At 43.4% G+C, this 26,359-nt stretch overlaps 1 protein-coding gene across 5 annotated transcripts in view; it reads left to right on the top strand.

Annotated features, from left to right (window-relative positions):
- Positions 1–26,359, top strand: part of SPICE1 (spindle and centriole associated protein 1) — a 98,736-nt gene that overhangs the window by 24,947 nt on the left and 47,430 nt on the right. For all 5 annotated transcript variants that reach the window (XM_084835311.1, XM_084835312.1, XM_084835310.1 and 2 more), the window contains exons 7-11: positions 9,553–9,695; positions 10,226–10,360; positions 19,728–19,981; positions 21,556–21,687; positions 22,013–22,163. In XM_084835311.1, the coding sequence (XP_084691437.1) occupies positions 9,553–9,695; positions 10,226–10,360; positions 19,728–19,981; positions 21,556–21,687; positions 22,013–22,163 (815 nt within the window). The remainder of the gene's footprint in view (positions 1–9,552; positions 9,696–10,225; positions 10,361–19,727; positions 19,982–21,555; positions 21,688–22,012; positions 22,164–26,359) is intronic.

Raw genomic sequence — 26,359 nt, 5'->3', positions numbered from 1 at the left:
TGCCAGAATGTGTGGTTCAAGCATTGTACAGTTAATCTTGCAACAGCCCTCTTCTAGGGGCAAGTTATTTGGAGACTTCAGGAGTGAAAAAAAAGGCTGTATGCACTATACCAAAGGAGGAGGACCATGCATTTGCCAAAGGCAACCACCTGATCTTGCTCCAAAATTTAATCAGTTGAATTTCAGCTAATTACCTGCATTTATCAACCATCATTACCTTGATGCTGACATCAGGGGGTGTAGCTGTGCCACTTGGACATCAGTCAGCCCATGGAGGGCTTGTCATTTGGCCCACCCACCCAATTTGGTTGCCTTCCCTTTCCATTCTCTCTCTATATATAGCATGTCTGCATGTGCATATGTGAGCTCTGTGTGTGTGTACTTTCTTTCACTTCTGCTTTGGCTGCTTCTCACTCACTCTCTGCTAACCTCACAAAGACAGAAGATAGAAAGCAACTTAGGAAGCGCTCATATTCTTTTCTGCTGACTACAGGAGTTGCAGACCCTTGGTCAAGATCTCAGTCTGCTGCTGTGCCTGAGTGGCTAGAGAATTGTTCTGTCGTGCTTAGAGGGAAGGTTCAAGCCCCTTGAGTTACCTCCTTCCCCACTAGAAGTGCTCCTCTCTCACAGAGTTCCAGCCATTCCAATTATCCTAGGGGAGGGGGACTACCATTTTAAATTATCTGGTGTAGACTCAATATTCTGTGGTCCCCAAGGGTGGGGGCAAGTGGAGAGTCATCCTCAGCTTAAAATATTTTAACAAGTTCATGACATATCACTAGTTCTGCATGGAGGAAGCATATCTGCATCTTCCCATACCTCTAACCAGTACACATTCAACAAGTTCTCCTACCAACAGAAACATTTCCATTACAGAGCCCTCCCCTTCAGGCAGTCTTCAGCACACAGAATCCTTACAAAATTAACTATTTGCTGTAGCTGCACAAGTTTGCCATAAAGGGCTCCATGTATACCTATATCTGGATGCAGGGGTATTGCTAGGCATTTAAAAGATTTGGGGCCCAGGCCCATAGGACATAAATCTGTATAAAGTTTACACATGCTAATTTATATCTATAGATGCAGATTTAGAATGGCTAGGATTTATTTAAATTTTAAAGAAGGCAAAGCCAGCCAATTTCCCATCCAAATCACACCAAATAAAATAAGTTCTTTAATTGTAATTGAAGAGGATTTAGAATGATCTAAAGCTGGGGTACAAATTAATGAACATGTATGAAACAATGTACAAAAAAGAGTGGCTGATAGGTTTTTACATGAGCCGTTTCACACATGCACTTAAAACTGGCAACTTTTGCACCAAAATGGAGTTTCAGAAATTTAACAGCACTGATTCAAAAGCAAGAAAAGGCTCAGAGGCTTATCCCCAAATGATTTCCCAGATCCTGCTCTAAAATTTAATCAGTTGACTTTCCATTAATTACCTGCATTTATCAATCATCATTACCTTGATCAATTAATTTCAAAATAAATTAGTGCACAATTCCCTTGGTGGGACAAGGGGGAGGTGATTTTGGAATGCTGGAGCATTGAGGGCTGGAGAGTGGGCCAGAGTGCTTGCTCTGCAGTTTTTGGGGTTGTCTCTCTGTGTGGTGGGGACTTGTGACAAGGAGCAGCCTAGGAAGCCGCACACTGTACCACATCTATGTGCCACAATACAGGGCAGGGAGAACACAGGCCCTGTTCAGATGCACATTGGGGAAGTGTAGTTAGGCTAACCATGGTGCAGGGTGGTTAGTGCTAACCACTGCGAGAGCCCCTGCCACACGTGCAGGTAACCACAGCCTGCAGTGTAGTTAAGTCTAACCATTCACTAACCACCATGGTTACTGCTGAACTTTGCAGTCCTCCAGATGGGCTGCCATGCATCCCAGCGGAGGAAGCTGCTGTGGGTGGCCATTTTGGAGCCTCAGCAGAGGAAGCTGCTGCAGCAGCCATGGGGGCTAGGGATAATTTTGGACGCTCTTGCTGGGGAGCTCTATGGTAGCACTCAGTTAACCACGGGGGCCTGTTTAGATTTCATGCTAAGCTATGGTTAGGGCCGCTAACCATGTCACAGCAAGTGGTTGGTTAGTCCATGGTTAACAAACCACCATGGCTGGGGAAAATGCCATTCAGACATCAAGCTAAACCATCATGGTTAGCTTAAAAATGCTAACCATCATGGCTTAGCGTATTGTCGGAACAGGGCCACACAGAGATGAAGAGAAGCCATGCTGCACACAGCAGCCCGCAGTGTAGTTAGCCTAACCGCTCACTAAATACCATGATTACTCCTAAACTCTGCAGTCCTCCAGATGGGCTGCCATGCATCTCAGTGGAGGAAGCTGTTGTGGGCAGCCAGTTTGGGGCTTCAGCAGAGGAAGCTGCTGCAGGCAGCCATTTTGGTGATCGTTGCTGCAGCAGTGGCCATGATGGGGCTTGGTGCTGCAGCAGTTACAGGCAGCCATTGCATGGGGGGTGCAGGTTTGGGTGCAGGGGTGTCATTTGAGGCAGGGATGCTGCTGCTTGGCCAGCTGCCAGGCAGGCAGGGATGCTTCCCCTTATCATGGCAGACACAGGTGCTTATGCTTGGGAGTGCTAAGTGCTCAAGATCACTGTGCCAATAACAGCAGTATGGGATTGAAAGCATATTTTCTTCCTGTATGCTTCTCCGTTTTTGTACTATAGGCGGGGACAGAGAGCAAGGAGGCTGGCTCTTGGCTGCCATGTCATGTTTTGCTAGGCAGGTTTTGACCATGAAGATCTGGAGTGCTGGCAGGAGCGGGTGGGCCAACTTCAGCTGCTCTTGCCACAGAACTCTGTGGTAGCACTCAGTTAACCACGGGGGCCTGTTGAGACATCATGCTAAGCCATGGTTAGGGCCCGCTGGTTAGGGTTGCAGCAAGTGGTTAATGAGTGTGGTTAGTCCATGGTTAACAAACCACCATGGTTGGGAAAAACGCCATTTAGACACCATGCTAGGCCATCATGGTTAACTCAAAAATGTATCATGGCTTAACGTGATGTCTGAACGTCCAGGATCTAACACACACCTGATGTATCTGGAGAAGAACTTCTTACCCAAATTGTTTAATATTTTAGGAGGGCAGTAGACACCTTTTTTCCTTTCTTCCTGACTTGTCTCTCCTTCTCTTCCCCCAGTTCTCTCTCTTTCCCTTCTGGAGGAAAATTGCCCCATCCTACACAATTAAGCTGGGGTGGGAGGACTTCCATTGACACAAATTCAAGGTATTCTTCTAAGTTTAATTGCCATAAAGGGGGGATTGGAGGGGCACAGGACATAGGGAGAGGGTTAACCCTTCCCCGCTGTGACCCCCCCCCCCCAATCCCTTCCTGTATGGCAATTAAGTTTAGAGAAAGACCTTCCATTTACACCACTGGACACTTGGTTTCTGTGAAATAGATTTGGGGCCCCATGGGCCTGTCTGGATGCCTTGCTGATCCCATCACTTTCTTTGCACAGCCAAATAGAATCTCCACCTTCCTCTCATATGCTTAGAGAGCCATCGTTTCCTGATGAATTGGCAAAACAGTAATCAGCACCCTTGCTACAGATACAGCATCCAGGAACCATCATAGATACCAGTTCAGGGCTCATCTCCTTAGCCAGAGCAAGAATACAGGAGATCCCTGAAGACAATGGACCTCTTACAGCCTGCAAAACAGCAGACCTGAAGCCCTAGTTCACATTCTAGGTGTAAGAATTTAGCATATTGAGATTTGGTCTTGCTCACTTTCCACTCCTGGCCACTTTAATGGTTCGTGTTGCCATTGACTTAATCAACAAACACAACTGCAAGTCCCCCCTAACATCCAAAATAAAGCAGTCACTCAAATGGCAGTCCAGCCCTCCAGTTGCCAGGACCAAGTAGTTCAAGTAACCTGGGCAGGCCAGGTAGCTACACACAGCCTAAACTGGCTGGAGCCCCTTACCATCAAACTGGCTTTCTTGTCCTTACACCTCCTTTGGGAGTTGCACACTCATCAGATCAGAAAATACCACAGCCAGCATAGGCATCCAAGACTGAACCAGATCCTGTTCTCTTCAGTGGCAAGCAAAGGCTGTCTTAGCATGTTCAAGAGTTCAACCTCTTTACTTATCACAGCCTTCCAAAGGGAAAGAGATATTCAATGGCATGAGGGCTCAAGGTTTGCATTGTCCCAGCATACAAAACATCATATTTTATCCTCTTCTAATAGCACAACTTTCTCTTCCAGAGCAGGAGCCACCTCAAGAAGTGCACCAATTACAGAGCCACCACTTGTTTCTTGGCTAATACATTCAATAGCCATAACAGGTGTGGGGAACCTGTGGCCCTTCAGATGTTGTTGGACTCCTGCTCCCATCATCCTTGATCAGTGACCATGTTGGCTGGGCCTGATGGCTATTGGAGTCCAAAAACATCTGGAGGACCACAGGTTCCCCATCTGTGCACTACAAGCTTGACATTGATGCCTCTGCAAAGGCACACTGGTGAGGAGAGTACTACAGCATGTATTTCTTCCTTCATAGTACAGCCACTTAGCTGTACCATTTTAAGCTGTGGGTCCTGTTGATACCCCTGCGCCTGGGTTTTCAGGCATACAGTCAACAAACAAGGGTTCGACTCCAATAAGCATGGTCAGGCACAGCAAGGGTCATGTTCCAGGAAGGTCAACACTGGGGACAGTCCAGAAGCAAGGTCAGAGAGAAATCAACTGGCAAATTCAGACTGAGCTTTAACTGCTTTAACTTAGCAGCCAAGTCTGAACTCAGATGTTGCTGCTAGCTCCTACTCAGTGTGTGAAGCCTCCCTAAAAGGGCCTATGCTTGTTTTTGATGCCTTTTGCCACAACAGCATATTACAGGCTCTCACCAGGTGGTGGCTTCAGAACCAGAGTCCTTGGAATTTGAGGATCCAGCTTGGATCCCTCCTATATCAGTCAGAGAAAGGAACCTTGATATTTACCATGAAGGTTCCTTCTGTTTATTTTTTAAATGAGATATCCAAGACTACACACTTTAATAAACAGTAGCTGTCCTCAATTCATGGATTGCCCCTTGAGGTTTCCATTCAACATCATACCATATAAGAAGCATTAACCAATTCAGTGCCTAGATCACAGCTCTGTTTTTTGTATTTTGCTCTTCTAAGACAGAATGTCTTAGGAGAGCATATAATTCAAAAAGCTAAGTCACATGACTCCTGAGCAAGCAGGAGGAATTAACCTGCCTTGTATACCCCCACACACCACCAGAAGGGACATTCACAGTAAGTAAGTAGGCTGATCCATCCTACAGGCAGTCATCAGGGCAGCTAGTTTTCATTCGTAACTCTGATAGAAGTATATCTCCATATGATACCAATTATGCCCAAACATTGCAGATTTCTTAAGTTTCCCTGTGGAAAACATACCTTCTAATATGTAACTCTACTCTTCAGTATGGCTTACAGCTTCACGTATTCACCAACATCCAAGTAGCATTGATAGTTCACTTCTGAGCCCAGGGAGTAAACATGTATCCCTACCTGGATGATCTGTTACCTTGCTGTGTGTTCACAGAGGCCATCATGGACTTCCAGATGAAAATGTAGTGAGTAGACACTTGCACTTTTTTCCACAGCAGCCAAGACTCACCAGGGCAGGCTCTTTCTCCAAAGAGAGAACACAAGATCAGAAAGATGGCTTTGGAGGAGCTGCTGATATCACCTACAAGATTTAGTGTTTTCCTGTCTTTTGGGCCTGCCTCCATTTCAGACCATTAAAATGGCTCATTTTCCCCACCAGGATTAAATTCCTCACAAACTGAACTACTGAGTGACCCACTCTTTGGAGGTGTAGCAGTCCCTGTCTTGGGTGGCCGCACTGTCACAATCTCATAAGGGGTTCACAGTTACATGACGGACACAAACCTCACTGGATAGTGGGGGGTAGCCACTGCTATGAGCTTATGGCACAAGACCTATGGGCTTTCAGACTGTTCAACCCATCAACTGGTGAGATTTGAGAGTAGTTCAACAGGCCCTTCAAGCATTCCCCCATAGGCTTAAGAATGAACATGTTCTCATCCAAATGGATGATATTATGACCAAAGTGCACACATAAGAGGGCCACCAAATGCAGAGATGTTTCTCTTTTGGACAGAAACCAACCTGGTCTCCATGTCCGCTAGTCATCTTTAGAGAGACATGAATATTCAGGCAGAGTGAGGGCAGTATTTGGACTAGGGTTGAGTGGACCTTGAAATCATTTTTTCTCCTGGTTCATAGACTTGAAAGCAGAAGTAAAAGATGCCCCTTGTAGTTCTGTATGTGTTCCTGCTGACCCTGATACTCTCCAGGCAATGGAAAAGATTCAGATTCACCTGTATGGAAGTGATGCTGGCTGCGCTACACTGTCTGTAAATACCCTAATTCCCTGATCATACAGCTCGTTAGGCACAGGAATTGTGGCATCTAGTGTCTTGCAGGGACCTGTTGGCCTAAGATCCCATTTTGCATCCAGACTCAATTGAGTATTAGGAGTTCAACAAAGTAAACTACAATCCAAGGGCTACACTCCAGAGATGATCTCTACCATTCGTTCCATTGCTCTTCCATGAACAAGATGAATGAGGCCACTTGTAAGGCATACTGCAGGTGACGCAAGTGAAAATGTAAGTGGCAGATAGCCTCGGCCTCTTGCAAGCAGAATTAGGCCAGGTTCTTCACCCCAATACCTTGAGGGCACAGGCTACAGACTATGAGAGTGTTGTGGGTAGGGTCAAGTAAATTCTAATTGTCTGAATTCCTGTTCGTCTCTTAAGAGCAGGGGGCTCAATGTCACAGTATCTAAGACTATCATTATTAGGTGGGCAGAAGAGTGTATTGGACTAGCCTACAGGGGTAGAGGTGCCATGGCTCCAGGAAACATACTCTTTCAGGATCACAATGAACTCTGTAGTGCTACAGACTCCTATTTTAAAACAGCTGCAAGTAGCAGCTCGTATTTACTATCCATCTTTTTAAAAAACCCTTCTAGTTACAAAATCTTAAAGGAACTTTTTTTTCAAATACAAAATATCCTCCATTCCATACCATCTCCCCCATTTCCAGACCTGGAACCCAGGGTAAATAAAAACTAGTGATTAAAACACACAAGATTTAAAAAAAAAATTAAGTCAGATTTTTAAAATTTAAATTGGATTTGTGGATTTAAAAACCACACATACTAATTTTTCTCATTTTAAAAAGAACATAGCTACAGACTTAGAATCTCATAAAAATGAATTAATGGCTCTGTCACACTCACAAACCAATAAAACATGGGCATTTCATCTCATGAAAATGACTGTCCAGCTGAACTGCTTCTTGAAGATTTTAGGCTTTCAGTTTCTGTTTTTCTGACTAACTGAAGTCACATGTGCAAAGACATAGATACTACGGACTGGTCTGCATGACATGTCAAGTTTACCGTAGTTTATTTAACTCATGATGAGCTGCGATGCATGCTGGATGTGTGCAGCTGCCATTATGAATATGCAACTCCCAATGGGGTTGCAGTGTGTTGTTCGAACCTAGATACTGTGGGTTATTCATGGTTAAACAACCCTCACATAACTCTACTACAAACCCTTGAATAACCCACAGTTTAACCTTTGGAATAACCCAGGGTGGTTGGGTTCAAACGACATGCCACCGACATATTGTGGGTTGCATATTCATAAAGGCAGCTGCACACACAACTCATGGGTTAAACAACCCACAGTGAGCCGGGAGTGCCATGCGAACCAGGTTATTGAATTAAAGGAGGATTTTCTGTAGAAATGTAGAACCATCTTGATAATTTCTCAAATAATATTTACGCTCTTCCTACCAAACATAGAAATTTCCTTTTCACCTGATGAAAATAAACTGTTCAGTCTTCCCAGTATCAATCATAACTTCTTTTGACTCGGTCATGGGATGTTCATTTTTGTTTTCTACTTTGTTTTTGTGAGGGTGAGCCAAGACAGAGTGAAACAGAAATGAGCAACCCTGGAAAGAAGAAAAGACAGTGTGCATCTTTCCTGTATTGCCATATTTAGGTTGCAATCAACCTAAATCCTACTTGCCTGGGAGTAAGTCTCACCAAACTCAATGAAAGGTATTTCTGAGCAGATATGTAGAGGACTCTGCTGTTAAGAACAAACGGTCATGGGTGCTGGTCATAAGAAAGACCAAATATGGGAATATGTTAAAGACCTCTATAGGTCTTTAAAATGTTTTTTTTTACCTCTATAGGTAAAAGGAAAAAAAACATGCAAAATATAGTGAAGGAAAGAGATGCAAAGCCTGCTTGTAAGAATGAAAATTTATAAATAATACTCCATTTAGTTGTAAACATGGTTTAGTGGTCAGGTTTGTACCATTGTTCAACAATAAATGAAGAAGTTTCAGCAGGAAACTTGATTTAAATTGACCTTTTTTTCAAGCTGATTTAAATCAGTTATTTAAATTGTGGTGATTTAAATCGATTCATCCTGCCTGAAACATTTGCTGGGACTAGAAAGACATATAAATGCAAACATAGTTGTACTTCTATTCCCTGAGGCATAGCAAAAATCCACCCCACTGCCACCTGGCCACTTAATCCAGATATTTACTGTCCACCTTTGAGGCTGTATAAGACTGACACCTTTATCTTCGCAGATGTCAGTTTTGAAAAGCAGATTCTGCAGCAGGTGATGTAATGATGACAAAAGGAAGTTGGACTTACACATGAAATTTCCTTCTGTTTAGTAGTAGGGTACAAAACAAACTTGCCCAAGCGTTGATCAGGCAAGCACAGTGACTGGGGGACAATGCTTGTATTTGCACAGTATCCTCAACCTTCCTTCTTTCCCGTATATTCCTGAAGATCTGTGGAACAAGATACTCTTCTGAAAGGCAAGTGAAGAACAATTCCTCACTTCCAGAGGGAAGTTGTTCTACAGCTTTGGGGACTACTTTGGCAAAGTGCCTTTATGTACAGCTATTGTATTTCACCTCAGCTGGTGCCATGCAACAAGTTGCCTCTTTGGGCAGAAAGGCAACTTAGTAATGCTATAAATAATACAAATAAATATTATAAAAATAAATCTGCCTAAGTACCTATACACAAGAATATGTGGTAAAAATAGTGTGATTTAGAGTTAAAGCAGGTCTGTGGAAATAGTGTGTGTATTGGTGATCCTTAGAAAATATCTTCCTCCATTGGGTGATATCATTTGAAACATCTTTACCCTACTCTTCAGCCAAAAAAGCTATCGGAGCACCTTACAAAGACTCTTAGTTACAAAATTCTTATAACAACCAGCTGGAATAATAACAGTTCTGCAAGAGGAGGAGCCAAATGTTGCCGGGGCCTCAGCAAAGCCAATAGAATGGCCCTGCTTCATTTCTCTCCCTTGCTGTACCCAGTGGGATGTTAAGATTGTTTATTTTATTTATTTACAGTATTTTTACCCTGCTCTTCAGGCAAAAAGGGCTCCCAGTGTACCTAAATCAATGTACCTAAATTTGCTGTGCATCTTTGCTCTTTACCTAGGATGCTTCACCTTCTGAAAGAAGAAAACTCTGTGGCCATTGACCAAAAAGAGGCTTCTAAGCCACAAGCATCTACCACCTCATCAGAGGGAGTAAATGTACTTTCAACTCCAACAACAGTTTTTCAGTCACTGGGACATACAGGTTCGCTTTACTCTCCTTTAAAAACACACACACACACCAGAAACAAGAAGTATCTTGCGGGGCTTGCTGTAGGTCAAGGGTGGGCAGACGTCAGGCTTGTGGGATCTATTTTGTTGCTTTTAGTAGAACCCTGCGATGGTACCTGATGCAAAAGGCATGCACTTAAAGAATTCTGAGCTTAAGGAGCTCTTCTGAGTGGAGCTCACAATCCTTGTACACACAAATCCACTTCTGGTTACCCGGAATGTTCTTCATTTCAGCAGTATAATTTAGGGTGTGTGTTGGGAGTCATTTTATTCCTGCTATTATTAAATAATTGGAAGTAGGAAATCCTTGCTGATCTACTGCAAATCTCTCAGAGATCTGCCAGTCAATCCAGATGTATCTTCTGCCTGCACCTCCTGTAGGGGAAAGGATGCTTTGGAGCATAGCTGACTGCTAAGTTGAGCAAAGCACTCAGCTTTTTAAAATGATATATTGGAGAATACTAATTAAAATATATTGCACCCATGTTTTTTACATTCATTTAGCCCTTAATGCTACTAACATAGTCAAGAAAGTCCACTCAAGACTTCAGAATGAAGAACAGACTCCAGATGCCACATTTGTTGTGCAGCAAGTATTGAATGCTAATGTAAGGAAGCAAAAACAAACATTAACAAAAGGTATGATTTTAAAATGGCCCTCTTCCATTCAGCTGTCAGAAAGATAGGTCTGCTTTCTCTCAGATCTTTGCTAAAGCTTTGGCTGAGTTGTAGTTCTCACTGAGTGACAAACCTGTACTGCTGCAGATAGGGGCTAAGGTAACTGAGCACACAAAAATTCCCTGCAATTAGAAAATGAGTGTGTCAGGAAGAGAAGTTGTAGCCTGGGCTTGTCTCTAACATGCTAGATTTCTATGTGGAGGGATTTTTTCTTTCAAGAGCATCCAGCCCTCACCTGCAGTCTGAAATAGTACAGACCAGACATGGGTTTATTAACACAGTGAGAATGAGTTCTCATTAAGTACAAATGAGCAGTAGGAGTTAGTGCTAAAAGCATTCTTTAAAGTTGGATTTATGATTTGGTTCCTATTGAATTGTTATGAAAGATTTGCTTTGGAAGTGATGCTGTCTCTAGGGCAAAAACATTGCCTCTTCTCAGATAGCAAGCACTCTTGAACAGTGGTTATGCCTTTTTGTGTTTGGGATTACTTATGTCTTTTGCGCAGAGCCACCAGATCCATCACTGTAGTGGTTCTTTTGGGATAAATCAAGGGTGGAGAACTTTTTCTCTGTCAAGGGCCACATGTCCTCTACTGGATGGAGCCAGAGCCAGCAGTGGGTGGGGGCCACTACAAGGCCAGTAATACTGAAGTTAAAAGCAAGACTTTGTTTCCAGCAACTCATAACCTCTGACTGAAGGCTTATATAGCCAGCGCTTCCAGAGCCCCACCCAGGGCTCAGCTAGAGTTCATTACAGGTCTTCCTACTCATGAAGAGGACCTTGCTCACAAGAAAGTATTTACTCCTGAGGAGTGTTTTTCTGCAAGCTTACTCCTGAGGAGTCCTTTTCTGCAAGCGAGCACTTCCTCAACTGGCCCCAGTCTAAGCCTGTACCTTCAGGCTCTGGCATTCTCAGGGGCTGGGTGGTGGCTCAGCATCTCCCCTAACTCGGAAGCAGAGTTTTCCACCTTTTGAGGGGGAAGATCTGAAGCCCTCTCTCCTGAGGGCCCAGGACCTTCTCCGTCAGCCCCAGGATCCTTTGAAGCAATTTGTTCCCCGAGAACATCCAGAACATCCTCTAAAGAGGATTCCTCTGGGATGGCACGACAGAGGTGCATGTTAATTTTATGTGCTGTATAATTATCTAAAAGGTTTTTCCAATAGCCAATTCAACTTATCGGGGGGAAATTCAATAAAGTACACTTAGGCTGCAATCCTATAAAAATGTAATTGGGATTAGGTCTCATTGGACTCATGGAACTTGATTATGAGTAGAGATGCATAGGGTTGTGCTGTTAGGTGGTTTAAATGTAATGGGCAAACAAATTCAAAGATCTACTTTGAAATTCTTATTATTGGAATACTTGTAGATTTTTGAGATATAACCAATAGAATAGACTTCCCTTACACTATTTAGACTTTAATGAAAAAAATGAAGGCATAGCAATTAACATACTAATTTTAGCATGCCTGAAGAAATGTGCACATAAATATAATTGCGTTTTAGGGATAGTCATCTAAAATAAGTTAATTACAAACTGACTGGTATAGTATATATTATAGTTGTTTAATTTGACTTGGATTGTGTTCATTCATCATCTTACTAATTAATTTTACAAAATGATGCATTTCATGCATCATTGGGCATAAAAGTGGATAATGTTCCATCCCTCCTCACTGGTGGAATCTGAAGGGAAAATATGCATTTCTCTTTCTTCTTTGAGGTGGACAATCACATTGGCCTGGTTTGGACATAACACTAAAGCATGATTTAACTTTAGCATTATAGAAACAAGAAACAAAGATACTTGAGCCAAGTATCCTCTATCTTGTAACTGTGGATTTGGTTTCTTTTTCCTAGGTGCAGAACTTGGCATTTATCCCTATTAAATTTCATTCTGTTGTTTTCTGCCCAGCGCTCCAGTCTATCAAGATCACTTTGAATTTTGTTTCTGTCTTCCAGGGTGTTAGCTAGCCTGCCCAATTTTTTGTCATCTGCAAATTTGATCAGCATTCCCTGCACCTCCTGCTCCAAGTCATTAATAAAAATGTTGAAGAGCACTGGGCCCAGGACTGAGCCCTGTGGTACCCCGCTTGTTACTTCTCCCCAGTTTGAGAAGACCCCATTGATAAGCACTCTTTGAGTCTGATTTTGTAGTCAACTGTGGATTCACCTGATAGTTGTTTCATCTAGCCCACTTTGAGCAAGTTTGCTCATCAGGATACCATGAGGCACTTTGTTGAAAGCTTTGCTGAAGTTGAGGTATATTATGTCCACAGCATTCCCACAGTCCACAAGGGAGGTTACCTGATCAACAAATGAGATCAGATTCATCTAGCAGGATTTGTTCTTGACAAATCCATGTTGGCTTTGAGTAATCACTGCATTGTTTTCAAGGTGCTTCCAGATGGATTGCTTTATCATCTGCTCCAGAATTTTCCCAGGGATTGATGTCAGACTGACTGGCCTGTAGTTCCCAGTTTCCTCCTTTTTGCCCTTTTTGAAGATAGGGACAACATTAGTCTTCCTCCAGCCACTCCCCGCTTTCCCATCCTCCTGAAAGTTGTCCTTGCTGTGCCAGTCACCACCTGCAGGATACATACTATAAGCTGCTAGGGGCCTCAGACAAAAATATAGGTGCAATCCATTGGCTGCTTGGAGGTTTTCTTTATGGTCCTTCATAATAACAATTTATATTTGGAGTGCAGTCCTAAAGGATTGCCATTCTTTAGAATCATAGAATCATAGAATAGTAGGGTTGGAAGCAGCCTACAAGGCCATCGAGTCCAACCCCCTGCTCAATGCAGGAATCTAAATCAGGGCATCCCTGACAGATGGCTGTCCAACCTCGTCTTGAACGCCTCCAGTGTGGGACAGCCCACTTTAGATGGAGGATTCTGAGATCAAAGCCCTATGTGCATCTGATGGGGATTTATTTTAGTTTATTTTTTATTGATGGTATGGGTATTAGTTTTACAGAAGGAAGAAAATGTATTCTTAAAAAAAAGAAAACTCACTAGTTCTTTTGCTGAGAGACTTTAAACAAAGACAATTTTTTTCCCACTGCTTGCAGTTGTGAGACTCTTTTGAAGCAAGTTTAGCACGAATGTCCAAAAATTCAAAATTGAAAACCTTGTGATTTCTATATTATAAAGAAAAAACATAGATTAAAAATATACCCAAAGGCTTTGTTTTGAAATATACTTCTGTAATTTGCAAAAATGGTCAGTAGGAGTCGCTATACTTTGTAACTGACAAATGCCCAGTCCCTGGAACTGTGGCATATTAACAGTGCAATTTTACACATCCCACCCGGAGGCAAGCACCAGTGAATTTAATGAGACTTACTGTTAGGTAAGTGAGCAAAGCATTGCAAGCCCAAAGATTACCAATCTCCCCCCAATTCATTTCTTTGAAAAACAAAAAAAAATCTGATCCTGTTGTAGTGTCATAGAATCATAGTATAGTAGGGTTGGAAGGGTCCTAGAAGACCATGGAGTCCAACCCCCTGCTCAGTGCAGGAATCCAAGTCAGAGCATCCCTGACAGATGGCTGTCCAGCCTCCTCTTGAATTCCTCCAGTGTGGGAGAGCCCACTACCTCCCTAGGTCATTGGTTCCATTGTTGTATTGCTCTTACAGGACCTTTTTCCTGATGTTCAGCCGGAATCTGGCTTCCTGTAACTGGAGCCCATTATTCTGTGTCCTGCACTCTGGGATGATCGAGAATAGATGCTCGACAAGACCGAGGTACTTTTGGTGGGAGGCTGGGGGATGTTGACCTGGTGTTGAATGGGGTACGGCTACCCTTGAAAGACCAGGTCTGCAGCCTGGGGGTCATTTTGGACTCCCAGCTGTCCATGGAGGCTCAGGTGTCAGCTGTGAGCCGGACAGCGCTGTATCAACTCCATCTGATACGGCGGCTGCGCCCCTTCCTTCCCGACCATCTGCTCCCATCGGTAGTACATGCCCTGGTCTCCTCTCGTTTAGACTACTGTAATGCGCTCTACGTGGGGTTACCCTTGAAGACGGTTCGGAAACTGCAGCTGGTACAGAACGCGGCGGCTCGCCTGATTAAAGGCAGCCGCCGGCGAGATCACATCACTCCAGTGCTGAAGGAGTTGCACTGGTTACCAGTTGTTTTCCGGGCCAAATTCAAGGTGTTGGTTTTGACCTTTAAAACCCTATATGGTTCCGGCCCAGCCTATCTTAAGGAGCGCCTCCAGCCGCACCAGACAGGCCGCTTAACAAGATCAGCCTCGGATGGCCTTCTCTCTGTCCCATCAGCCAGGACAGCTAGACTGGTGGGGACGAGGGAGAGGGCCTTTTCTGTGGTGGCCCCCACTCTGTGGAACTCCCTCCCTAGGGAACTCCGTCATGCCCCCTCTTTAATGAGCTTCCGTCATGCATTAAAAACGTGGTTGTTCAGGCAGGCATTTGGGGTGGGTTAGGGTATTTTAGAAAATGTTTTTATTGTAGAATTTTATTGTTTTAAACTGTTTTTATTGTATGTTGTACATCACCCAGAGTGGCTGGGTGACCAGCCAGATGGGCGATTAATAAATTTAATAATAAATAAAAAATAAAATGCTGGCCTTCCTCTCTGTGACAACCTTTCAGGTGCTTGAAGAGCACTATCATATCTGACAGAAGACAGAATGGATTGTATTTTGATCACTCCTTGGTGGCTGAAGCAGCTGTAGTTCACAACCCTACTGCATCTGTCCAACAAGGAATCCCTATGTCTTCCACAGACTCTAGGTCTTGTCTCTTGGGATTAAAGCATGATTCGGCATCCAGATCTCGACACTTTGACGCTCACAGCTTGGAGAATTCGGCAATGAGTACTAAGGTCCCTGCGGAAGTCCAGGCTGTTTTGGTTGCAGCTAGGAAACCAGCTATGTGCTGATCCTATGCTGCTAAGTGGTCTTCATTTTCAAAGATTGCAAGTCTCCATGGTTTCGATCCCCTCAAAGGATCGATTGACAATGTTCTTTTGTTTGTTCATAACTTGTTTGTGATAGGTTTAAAGCTTTCATCCATAAGGGTTTATTTGGTAGCTCTCTCCTCCTACAGAAGGCAACTTCAAAGTTTTCGCCTTTTCACTACCCCACTACTCATCAGTTCCTGTGGGGCTTAAAGAATTTGGCACTTCCAGTGAGAATTCTAATGCCTCAGTGGAGTCTCTCTGTTGTCTTGCATGCCCTCCTTTCAAAGCTCTTTGAACCTCTGGCCATGACAGACCTTCAGTTGCTAATGTGGAAAGTGGCCTTTTTGATTGCTATCACATCCTCCAGACGTGTTAGTGAGATTTGTGCTTTACAGGTTGATCATCCCTACCTGATCTTTCATAAGGAGAAGGTTGACCTGAGACCAGACATTGACTTTTTATCAAAGGTGGTCTCTGATTTCCATGTCAACCAATCTATCTCATTGCCATCCTTTTTCCCAGAGCCATCCTCCAACCTTGAAAGGAAATTGCATGTTCTGGATGTGAAGAGGGCATTATCTTTTTATAAGTCCAGTACAGCCTCTTTCCGTAAGACCCAATGACTTTTCGTTTGCTACGGTGGTCCCAAAAAGGGCCTTCCTGTCTTGTGTCAAAGGCTGGCTTCATGGATTGTGCAAACAATTTGTTTAGCCTATGAGCTGTCAGGCTTGGAGCATCTGTCTCACGTCCAGGCGCATTCAACGCGAGGGTTTGCCACATCTACAGTCTTTGGCAAAGGTGTTCCATTGTTAGACTTATCTAAAGTAGCAACAGCATCGAAACTCTTGACATTTGTAAAGCATTACAAACTGGATGTCAAAGCACGTTCCTATTGTGCTTTTGGGCAAGCTGTGCTGTCATCAGTCTTGTCATGAGACACCTACCCACCGCCGGTAAGCGAGCTTGTTAATCGCCCATATGTGTGATGCACAGAGACCAGGAAAAAGAAACGCAGGTTGCTTACCTGTAACTGTAGTCCTTTGAGTGGTCATCTGTGCATTCACACAAGCCACCCACTGTCCCCACTTTGGTGTCAATGGCAATTTTGACATTGGTACCAAGATGTGATTTTTTTCCCTTGGATTTGAGGCCTAAAGGAACTGAGGGCATGGGTAGGAACCCACTGGGACACTTGCAGTGGGGGAAGGATCCCACCAAAAACATTCCTCAGCTTTAGAAGTTTCCTGAAAGTGGCTCAGCGCAGGCACAGTGCCCATGTGTGAATTCACAGATGACCACTCGAAGAAGTACAGTTAAGGGTAAGCAACTTGCATTTACCATTACATGCAAAGCCAGCCATTGTGTCCCTTTACAACTTAGTCTCCACATTTTCCCTTGATCTTTCAGGACCAGTCATCTTCCTCTGACGTTTGGGGCTACACTAAAACTCAGTATACTAATGGCCACTTAGTTGCATGCTGACCCTCTACTTTTCCTATAAGTTTTCATTTTGGTTAGGGAGAATGGCATACAGTAGTAGTGATGGGCTGTATATCAGGATTGGGTGGGACATGGCTGTGACAGGTGTAGATACAAAGACTGAGAAAGACTAGAAGCTCGGAGTCACTAGGGCTAGTGTCTGTATCATCATGAGGCAACACATCATGGCAAGGTGAAAAGCTGCCTGGACCCATCCACTAGCCAGAGAAGAAGAAGCTGCAGGATGCTCTGGCATTTGCCTTGCTTCAGGGGTGCTTTCAAAATATATTGTCAGTACATTGGCAGCCAACGAGATTGTATGTATGTATGTATGTATATGAGCAAGCTTAATAGTTTACTCTTGATACGGGTGATACAGAATTCTTATTTCTAAGAAACACTATCTTAAACAAGATTTGTCTTTTTGTCCTTTTACTACAAAAGTATCAGCATGACAGCACTAAATGCGAAACCTTGTGCATGCATAAATTCAAACATTCTAAACAAGGCTTCTAAGCAAAGTCAAGTACAATTGTTAATTCTCAGTGATAATATCAAGCTTACCAGGTTGATTTTACAGGTAACAGGTTAGGAAAGCTGATCCAATAGCTCCCACTGTTGTGTGTTCAGATTCTCCTTTATATACTTTTGGATGCTATAGAATATATTCAGACTATTTTTACTACTTATTTATGTTTCTTATCTAAAAATTCTAAGAATGTACATCTATCCTAAATCTTCATATGTCGAAATAAGATTATTGAATTTCGAAGCTTCTTATCAAGATAAATGACCATAACAACATACTTATACAAACATTTTAGCCTTCCTTAACATGTTAAAGGTGTGTTTGTGACACAAAAATATTTCCTTGATTGCATCCTGACTTGTGAGCTTGTTTTCTTATTACACATCTGTTACATTTACGAGCTGAGATGAACTTTCTGGTTGCTTTATCTGATGGCATTCCTGGCTTTGTTATGAAGCAAACTGTTTATAGTACGTGTTCTGCAATGCTAAGAGGAAGACGTAATTATACATTTAACATGGGCACCTCTTTGTCTGGATTCCTTTCTTAGTGAAGGGTGCCAATGATCAATCACCGCTGGCCAGACATTGCTGTTTCTCATCTGGCAAACCTCAGAGATGAGACACCTTTATTACTCATGGGTCAGGATGCTAAGCTGTGTTGTATTAGCCATTGGAATCCTATTTTTAATTCCAGAATTCTTGTGGAGGCATTTGATTATACAATTTCCTAATTGGACAGCAGGGGTTAGATGATGCAAATATGAAGTAGTTGCCTCATCTGCCACAGAGCTTGCTTCCCTCCTTGCCAGAATGTACTCTCAGCTTCCAGCTATCAGTTGCCCTCTGACTGCAGAAGTGAGAGGAAACATACTCTGTTTTCTGCCACCAGTCAGGGAACTAAAGACTTCTGGGTCAGTTGCAGCACCTCTATCCATGCATGACCATCAGCAAACGAAGATCAGCCGCGCCTCAGCAGGATGTAAATGTCTGTTCACAATTCACCACTTTGTTTCTGGCATCGTCAAACTGATCTCCTTCCTCTACCTTTTCCCTTCACTCCCCTTCACGAGTTTTTTTTTTTTAAGTTTGTAAGCCTGAGGGCAGGGCCTGTATCTCTTTTATTTTATTTACTGGTGTGAGCTGCTTTGGGAGACAATATTTGTTTGAAAAGCAGGCTAAAAATATAAATAAATAAACCCACATTGGCAAGAGAAAGGAGGAGGTGAGTTCTGCATTGATGAATAAATTGATGCATAGGATTGGCCTTTGCAGCAGGTTGGCTCTATTGTAAAATGGATTGAATTTGTCTTTTAGGATTTTGCAAGCAGAGCAGAGCAAATCTGCAAATCTGATTTTCTGATAAGGTTGAGTAGTTACTTTGCTGTTTTATTTTTGGTTAAACAAGCACAAGATTGTTCACTTCATTTTAAGATAAGCTTTGCAAGAAGTTGTCAGAATGAATTATTTAGAATTTACACCCACAGGAGACCATATTGTTAAATATGCATAGAATCACTATCTGAAGTGTAAGATGTTATGCTAACTGTTGTAAGTAAAGAGTTACAAATTTTAAAACACATATTAAAGTTTAGCATAACACGGATTGCAGCTGCAGTGTTGCTTCCAAGGCTGAGGCTGAAAGACAAAGAGAAAATGTGGATGCATGGAAGATTAAGTTGTAAGCGAGCACAATATGTGAGACAGTACAATGTGTTTACTGTGTACATGGTGTAGAAGCTAAGGGTAGCATTTAATGCTGGTATTCCACTAGCACTAATGATGTTCTGCTAGCACTAATGATGTTGCACTAGTGGAAAACAACGTTGGCACAATGGAAAGAATTAAGGCTTGTGGGTGGAACTCTCAGAGTGCAGCACTGGCCCACCTAGTGCCCCAGAGTGCTGTGCAACCTGCTCTTCCTTTCTGGTCCAGATGCCTCTCTCTGAGGCATTCTTTTGTCACAGTGAGGGATTCTGGGTGAGGTGGCCTTGGAGATCGCCTGTGCTGCCATGGCATGGGTATTCTCCAAGACTGCCTCCCCCCAGTGCCTTCCTCTGAGAAAGATCCCTCAGAGTAAGGCAGTGAGAGAGAGGCACCCAAGTAGTTCCCAAGAAGTAGTTCCCATGAAAGGAAGTGGGAAGTGTTGCACCATCGTTTGTGCTAGCAGTATGCTAGCATTGGATACTACCATAAGCCAGGTGCCTTAACCTATGATTTCTCTACTTTGGGGTGTATGAGTTAACTTTTAAGCACCTTTAACCCTCTCTTAAACTGAAAGTTTTTTTAATTTAATCCTGTAACTTAGCATTTGGTTTGACACAAATGAATATTAGTACTGACTTCTATATTGCTAATGGGAATTAAAATGCTTTCCTGTCCCCCTTCTCAGTAAAGAGAAAACAAAATGCACAGATCCCTGCTGGACAAAAGAGGAATAACTTGAGCGCTGCTGCAATTTCCTTTGACTTTCGAAATGGCAAAAAATCCAGCCTAGAGGTCTTGAATCAAATGATGCATGAGATGGAGGAATATGAGAAGTGGATGGGGCATGAAATTGAACAAGTACAGAATAGTCAAGGGGTCTCTGGATTTACTCACTCACTGGTGAATGTCTTGTGTCGGATGCTCCGCTTTTTGAAGGAGGTGGGAAACATTGTGAACTGAGTCCAGCTACAATAAGAAGACATTTAAGTTGCTTTTGACTTTGTTTTTGCAGCCTTAGTAGTTCAGTGCTTGCTTCCTATTGATTTCAGAGGGAGAAGCATTTAGTTTGGATTACTTTATTTTAGGAATTTAAATCCCTCCTACTGCACTAGCCTGAAGGCAGCTATTTTAAGAATCGGTTCAGAAAATTAATAATCAAATATAAGCTTGTTTCTAGATACTGTGAACTTTTCAAGTTCATGTCATTCCATCTAATAGTGAGGTCAGGTGGTAAATGTCAATAGAATTGGAGCCAAAATGTGAACACTGAGAAAACAGAGGGAGGCATTACCATGCTTTGCAGAATCCTGAAGTACAAAAATCTTTAAAAGTGTAAACCTAACAACCCAGTGAAGATTCTGCACAAAACAGCCCAGTGAGGATTGAGCATGCTTGGTAGCCAAGCATTAGTTGGAAAATAAAAATGGGTGGGGGTGAAATACCCTGCTTGAGCTCCTTACAGCTTATAGTATACTGGAGGAGGGCATAGCTGGCTGGAACTCTGAACGGGAGCATTTTTGTTAATGGGTGAGGATATTTTGTTGCAGGTCTCGCTTGTATACATATAGTAGCATTTTCAACATTCCAGTTTAAGGTGCCTGTTATTACTTCGTCAACCCTGGATAGGCTGGGCCCAGCTGCATGCCATCTTTGGTCTCTCAGATATGAGAATGATACCTTGCCCTGTGTGCCATCATTCAGAAACATGCAATCATTTAACTCATAATGTGGCTACCACATTATGGAATATCTTTTCTGTTTCAACCAGCATTTGGGGACAATGACTGGATTTCTTTTAACTGTTCTGTTTTTATTCTAAAATTGTGAAGATGTTTTAGGGAGCAATCCTATGGCCCTAGACAGTGTCTGAGAGGCCATAGGATATTTCGGATTCCTGGATTTGAGGTCGGAGACAACGCTCCAACCTCGGACCCAGGAATCTGCACTCCCTTCCCCCTCGCAGCCGATGTGGGGACAACCACTCCAGCTGCCTCTCCAAGGTCACAAAAGCGACCTGGGAAAGGAGGTAAAGGGGGCATTTCCATGGACAGGGAGGGGAGGGGACGAGAGGCTGGCTTATCCACAGGCCTCTCCAGCCTCCTTTCCTCCCCCTCTGCCACACCCCAGTTTAGACAGGCGAAAAAGCCCATCTAGCTAAAATGCAGAACAAGAGGTGTGGTGGAGGCAACAATTGTCTCTCCTGTACCTCCCACTATGTGCTTGCTTAATACACAAAGGCAAAAAAGCAGAATTATTTAAATCTGGTAACAACATCAATTTCTAATCTATTTGATACAGCGAGAATCTGTGATGAATGTATAACCAATGTGGAATATTTCCTTTTCTGCTGTTCTGCTTACTCGTTATGCTCTGATATTTTGGCCTAGTCTCCAGAGATGTAGGCGAGGAATAGGCTTGATTTTGATTCAAGTGCTTATCCATGCTGCTGTAACCTTGATAACTCACATGTTCATGATGTTGTCCATTCTTCCCTCTTCCCCCGTCCCCAAAAGAGTGAGACAAGGATGCGCCAAGAAATGTTGGATAGGCAGCGGCTTGAAAGAGAGCTAAGTGAACACAGGGCCCTCATTGATGCTTTAACTGCTGAAGTCTTCCTGGTGAGAGAAGAAAACCATGCTATGCAGGTAGTGCCCAGAATTACAGTTATGCTGTGTAACCTACACTTGATCCACACTTGTAATTTAATGCCAGCATATATTAAGTTCTGTTTGTTTAGAAATGCATTGTATTTCCAGACAGTGTAGTTTAAATGCATTATGAAAGAGTTCACTTCATGTATGTCTGTCACAATCATATGACAGAGAGTGAATATGTGTTTACTGGACTACCCACTGGATCCAGAGAATGCAGAAACAAATGCTTGGAAATACCCTTCAGGTTGCTTGTTTCCAGTTGTAAGCAAATTAGAATGCAGATCTCAGTGTATTTCTTACTCCCTTTCCCTTCTAGAGTGAGCTCCAGCAGTACCTGGTTGCAAGAGATGAACAACTGATTCCACTTGCTCATGCACTTGAAGGCCTTTCTGTCACAGATTCTAACAGAAGGACAAGTCCTGGAGAGATTGGTGAACTCTTAGTCAGGAGTCCAGAGACCACCGAAGGTATGGGCCTTTCACTGAATGACCTGGTTTACTTATTTCTGGTAATAAATGGGTCTTGAAGGTGTAGGTGCTTCAAAGGACCAAGCTACATTTTGCATTTTTAAAAAGTATGTCTAACACTGCCATACTTATTTTGAAGGAAAAGCAGCCATTGGGGCTGATCCACCACTCGCCTCCCAATCCAGGCCCTATGCTGGTTTTACATGGAAAATCCTGCCTCAGCAATTGCTTGCCTTTAAAGGTGGTGTTTACATCCAGCAGCATCCTTGGAGCAAAGAGCAGCTGTCAGGTGGGGTGGGAGGTTGCCAGGAAACCAGTGTGGGCTGGATCAGGCTTCTTCTTCTTTTTTGCTTTTCCTGCAAAATAAATGTGGCAGTGTTAAACATGGTTCGGAAAACCTGTAGTTCAGCCCTAAGAGCAGGGGTAGATTAACTGTTGCATTTAAGTGTTTCCAGCATTCCTCTATATAATGAGAATCTTGTATAATTCCCCAAAGCTTAGAATGTGGTCAGGCTGTTTCCTTGTAAATTATCAGAGGAGCAATAGCTATGTTTGCAGCTGTGGGACACTTTAAGCTAGTGATGGTTTGCCCAAAGATGGCTGTAGAATGGCCCCGACAGCCTCATGGGCCCCACATCTGCACAACTACATTGTATTTATTGCAAATTATACACTGGGCGGGTTCACACATCGCACTAAGCCACCCCACGAATAACCCTCAGTGCATTGGTTGTTTGCACGCTTACCCACGATGGTGCCAATAGACAATCTCTGTGGCTTGTTTCAAACTTAGTACTCCCATCATCCCAGAGACCATTGTAGCAAAATTGGCATTGCTCCCTCACTGGGTCAGCAGCGTTTTTACTGTTGGTCCACTGTGTGTTTTTGGTGTGTTTTGCCTTTGCCAGCTCCCGATGAAAAGTTTCCCAATTCCTGCCCTGCCCTGCCCTGCCCTACCCTGTGCCAGCCAGCACCAGCCTATGCTTGTTTTTCTAATAAAAACTTTCAACCTTAACATGCCCTCTTATGTGTTTTATTAGCTGGTTTCTTTGCATGCCCGAGCTGTGTGTTTCGGTCATCCACCCCACCTCCCTTGTCACCCATAGAAGTGACTCTTGCTGACCATCCTCCACCTCTTCCCCTCTCCAACTCCCTGGGTAGTGGGTTCTTTTTAGCTGTCTCCCCCCACCCCACAACCTATGATTCTCTTTAGACTGCTTGATAAGGTTTTCTACTGCACCCTCCCTCCTCTCCTGCTATGCTACCCCTTTCTACATCTCTTGATTCCCATGAAGCAGGTAGCTGACAAAGGAGATCTTTATTGTGAAACAACATTTTTGGGCAGCGTTTCTGGGCACCATAAGAGCAGCCCTAGGTACATAGCTTTGTTGTTCAGTCCTTCAGTCGTGCCCGACTCTTCGTGACCCCATGGACCATAGCACACCAGGCCTTCCTGTCCTGCGCTCTCTCCCGGAGTGTGCTCAAGTTCATATTCATTGCATTGGTGATGCTATCTAGCCATCTCATCCTCTGTCGTCCCCTTCTCCTTTTGCCCTCAGTCTTTCCCAGCATCAGGGTCTTTTCCAGAGAGTTTTCTCTTCGCATTAGGTGGCCAAAATATTTGAGCTTCAGCTTCAGTATCTGTCCTTCCAATGAGCACTCAGGGTTGATTTCCTTTAGGATGGACTGATTAGACCTCCTTGCAGTCCAGGGGACTCGTAAGAGTCTTCTCCAGCACCACAGTTCAAAAGCATCAATTCTTCGGTGCTCAGCCTTCCTTATAGTCCAGCTCTCACAGCCATACATTACTACTGGGAAAACCATAGCTTTGATTAGACAGACCTTTGTCGGCAAGGTGATGTCTCTGCTTCTTACTATGCTGTCTAGGTTTGCCATAGCTTTCCTCCCAAGGAGCAAGCATCTTTTAATTTCATGGCTACAGTCACCATCTTGGAGCCCAAGAAAGTAAAATCTGTCACTGCTTCCATTTCTTCCCCTTCTATATGCCAGGAAGTGATGGGGCCAGATGCCATGATCTTCGTTTTTTTAATGTTGAGTTTCAAACCAGCTTTTGCACTCTCCTCTTTCACCCTCAACAAGAGGCTCTTGAGATCCTCTTCGCTTTCTGCCATTAGGGTGGTATCGTCTGCATATCTGAGGTTGTTGATAATTCTCCTGGCAATCTTAATTCCGACCTGTGATTCATCCAACCCGGCGTTTCTCATGATGTACTCTGCATATAAGTTAAATAAGCAGGGTGACAATATGCAGCCTTGTCGTACTCCTTTCCCAATTTTGAACCACTCGGTTGTTCTGTGTCTGGTTCTTACTGTTTCTTCTTGACCCTCGTACAGGTTTCTCAGGAGACAGGTAAGGTGGTCTGGTACTCCCATCACTTTAAGAATTTGCCACAGTTTGTTGTGATCCACACAATCAAAGGCTTTAGCGTAGTCAATGAAGCAGAAATAGATGTTTTTCTGGAATTCTCTTGCTTTCTCCATGATCCAGCAAACGTTGGCGATTTGATCTCTAGTTCCTCTGCCTCTTCGAAACCCCGCTTGTACTTCCGGTAGTTCTCGGTTCGCATACTGCTGAAGCCTAGCTTGTAGGATTTTGAGCATCACCTTGCTGGCATGTGAAATGAGCGCAATTGTGCGGTAGTTTGAACACTCTTTGGCATTGCCCTTCTTTGGAATTGGAATGTAAACTGACCTTTTCCAGTCTTGTGGCCACTGTTGAGTGTTCCAGATTTGTTGGCATATTGAATGCAGCACTTTAACAGCATCATCTTTTAGGATTTTAAATAGCTCAGCTGGGATACTGTCATCTCCGCTAGCTTTGTTGTTACTAATGCTTCCTAAGGCCCACTTGACTTCACTGTCTAGGATGTCGGGCTCAAGTTCAGTGACCGCACTATCATGGCTATCAGGGACATTCAGATCTTTCCTGTATAGTTCTTCTGTGTATTCTTTCCACCTCTTCTTAATCTCATCTGCTTCTGTTAGGTCCCTGCCTTCTTTGTCCTTTATCATGCCCGTCTTTGCACAAAACGTTCCCTTGAGATCTCCAATTTTCTTGAAGAGATCTCTTGTCTTTCCCATTCTGTTGTTTTCCTCGATTTCTTTGCATTGTTCATTTAAGAAGGCCTTCTTGTCTCTCCTTGCTATTCTCTGGAACTCTGCATTCAGTTGGATATATCTTCCCCTTTCTCCCTTGCTTTTCGCTTCCCTTCTTTCCTCAGCTACTTGTAAAGCCTCCTCAGACAGCCACTTTGCTTTCTTGCATTTCTTTTTCTTTGGGATGGATTGAGTTGCTGCCTCCTGAACAATGTTACGGACCTCTGTCCATAGTTCCTCAGGCACTCTGTCTATCAGGTCTAATCCCTGAAATCTATTCCTCACCTCCACTGTATATTCATCAGGGATATGATTGAGGTCATACCTGAATGGTTTAGTGGTTTTCCCTACATTCTTCAATTTAAGCTGAAATTTTGCAACAAGAAGCTCATGATCTGAGCCACAGTCAGCTCCTGGTCTTGTTTTGACTGACTGTATAGAGCTTCTCCATCTTTGGCTGCAAAGGACATAATCAATCTGATTTCGATATTGACCATCTGGTGATGTCCATGTGTAGAGTCATCTCTTGTGCTGTTGGAAAAGAGTGTTTGCTATGATCAGCGTGTTCTCTTGGCAAAACTCTATTAGCTTTTGTCCTGCTTCATTTTGTACACCAAGGCCATGCTTGCCTGTTATCCTGGTGATTTCTTGAGTTCCTACTTTAGCATTCCAATCCCCTACGATGAAGAGGACATCATTTTTTGGTGTTAGTTCTAGAAGGTGTTATAGGTCTTCATAGGACCGATCAACCTCAGCTTCTTCGGCATCAGTGGTTGGGGCATAGACCTGAATTACTGTGATGTTGAATGGTTTGCCTTGGATTCGTACTGAGATCATTCTATCGTTTTTAAGATTGTACCCCAGTACTGCTTTTCCCACCCTTTTGTTGACTATGAGTGCTACTCCATTTCTTCTAAGGGATTCTTGCCCACAATAGTAGATATGATGGTCACCTGAATTAAATTCGCCCGTGCCTGTCCATTTTAGTTCGCTGATTCCCAAGATGTCGATGTTCAATCTTGCCATCTCATGTTTGACCACCTCCAGCTTACCTTGATTCATTGATCTGACATTCCAGGT

The sequence above is a fragment of the Heloderma suspectum genome, chromosome 2, assembly GCF_057233095.1.
Source record: "Heloderma suspectum isolate Gila_16-S chromosome 2, 16-S_ref, whole genome shotgun sequence".
NCBI lineage: Eukaryota > Metazoa > Chordata > Lepidosauria > Squamata > Helodermatidae > Heloderma > Heloderma suspectum.
The sequence above is the reverse complement of the archived record's forward strand: the minus strand, read 5'-3'. Positions and strand labels throughout refer to the sequence as shown.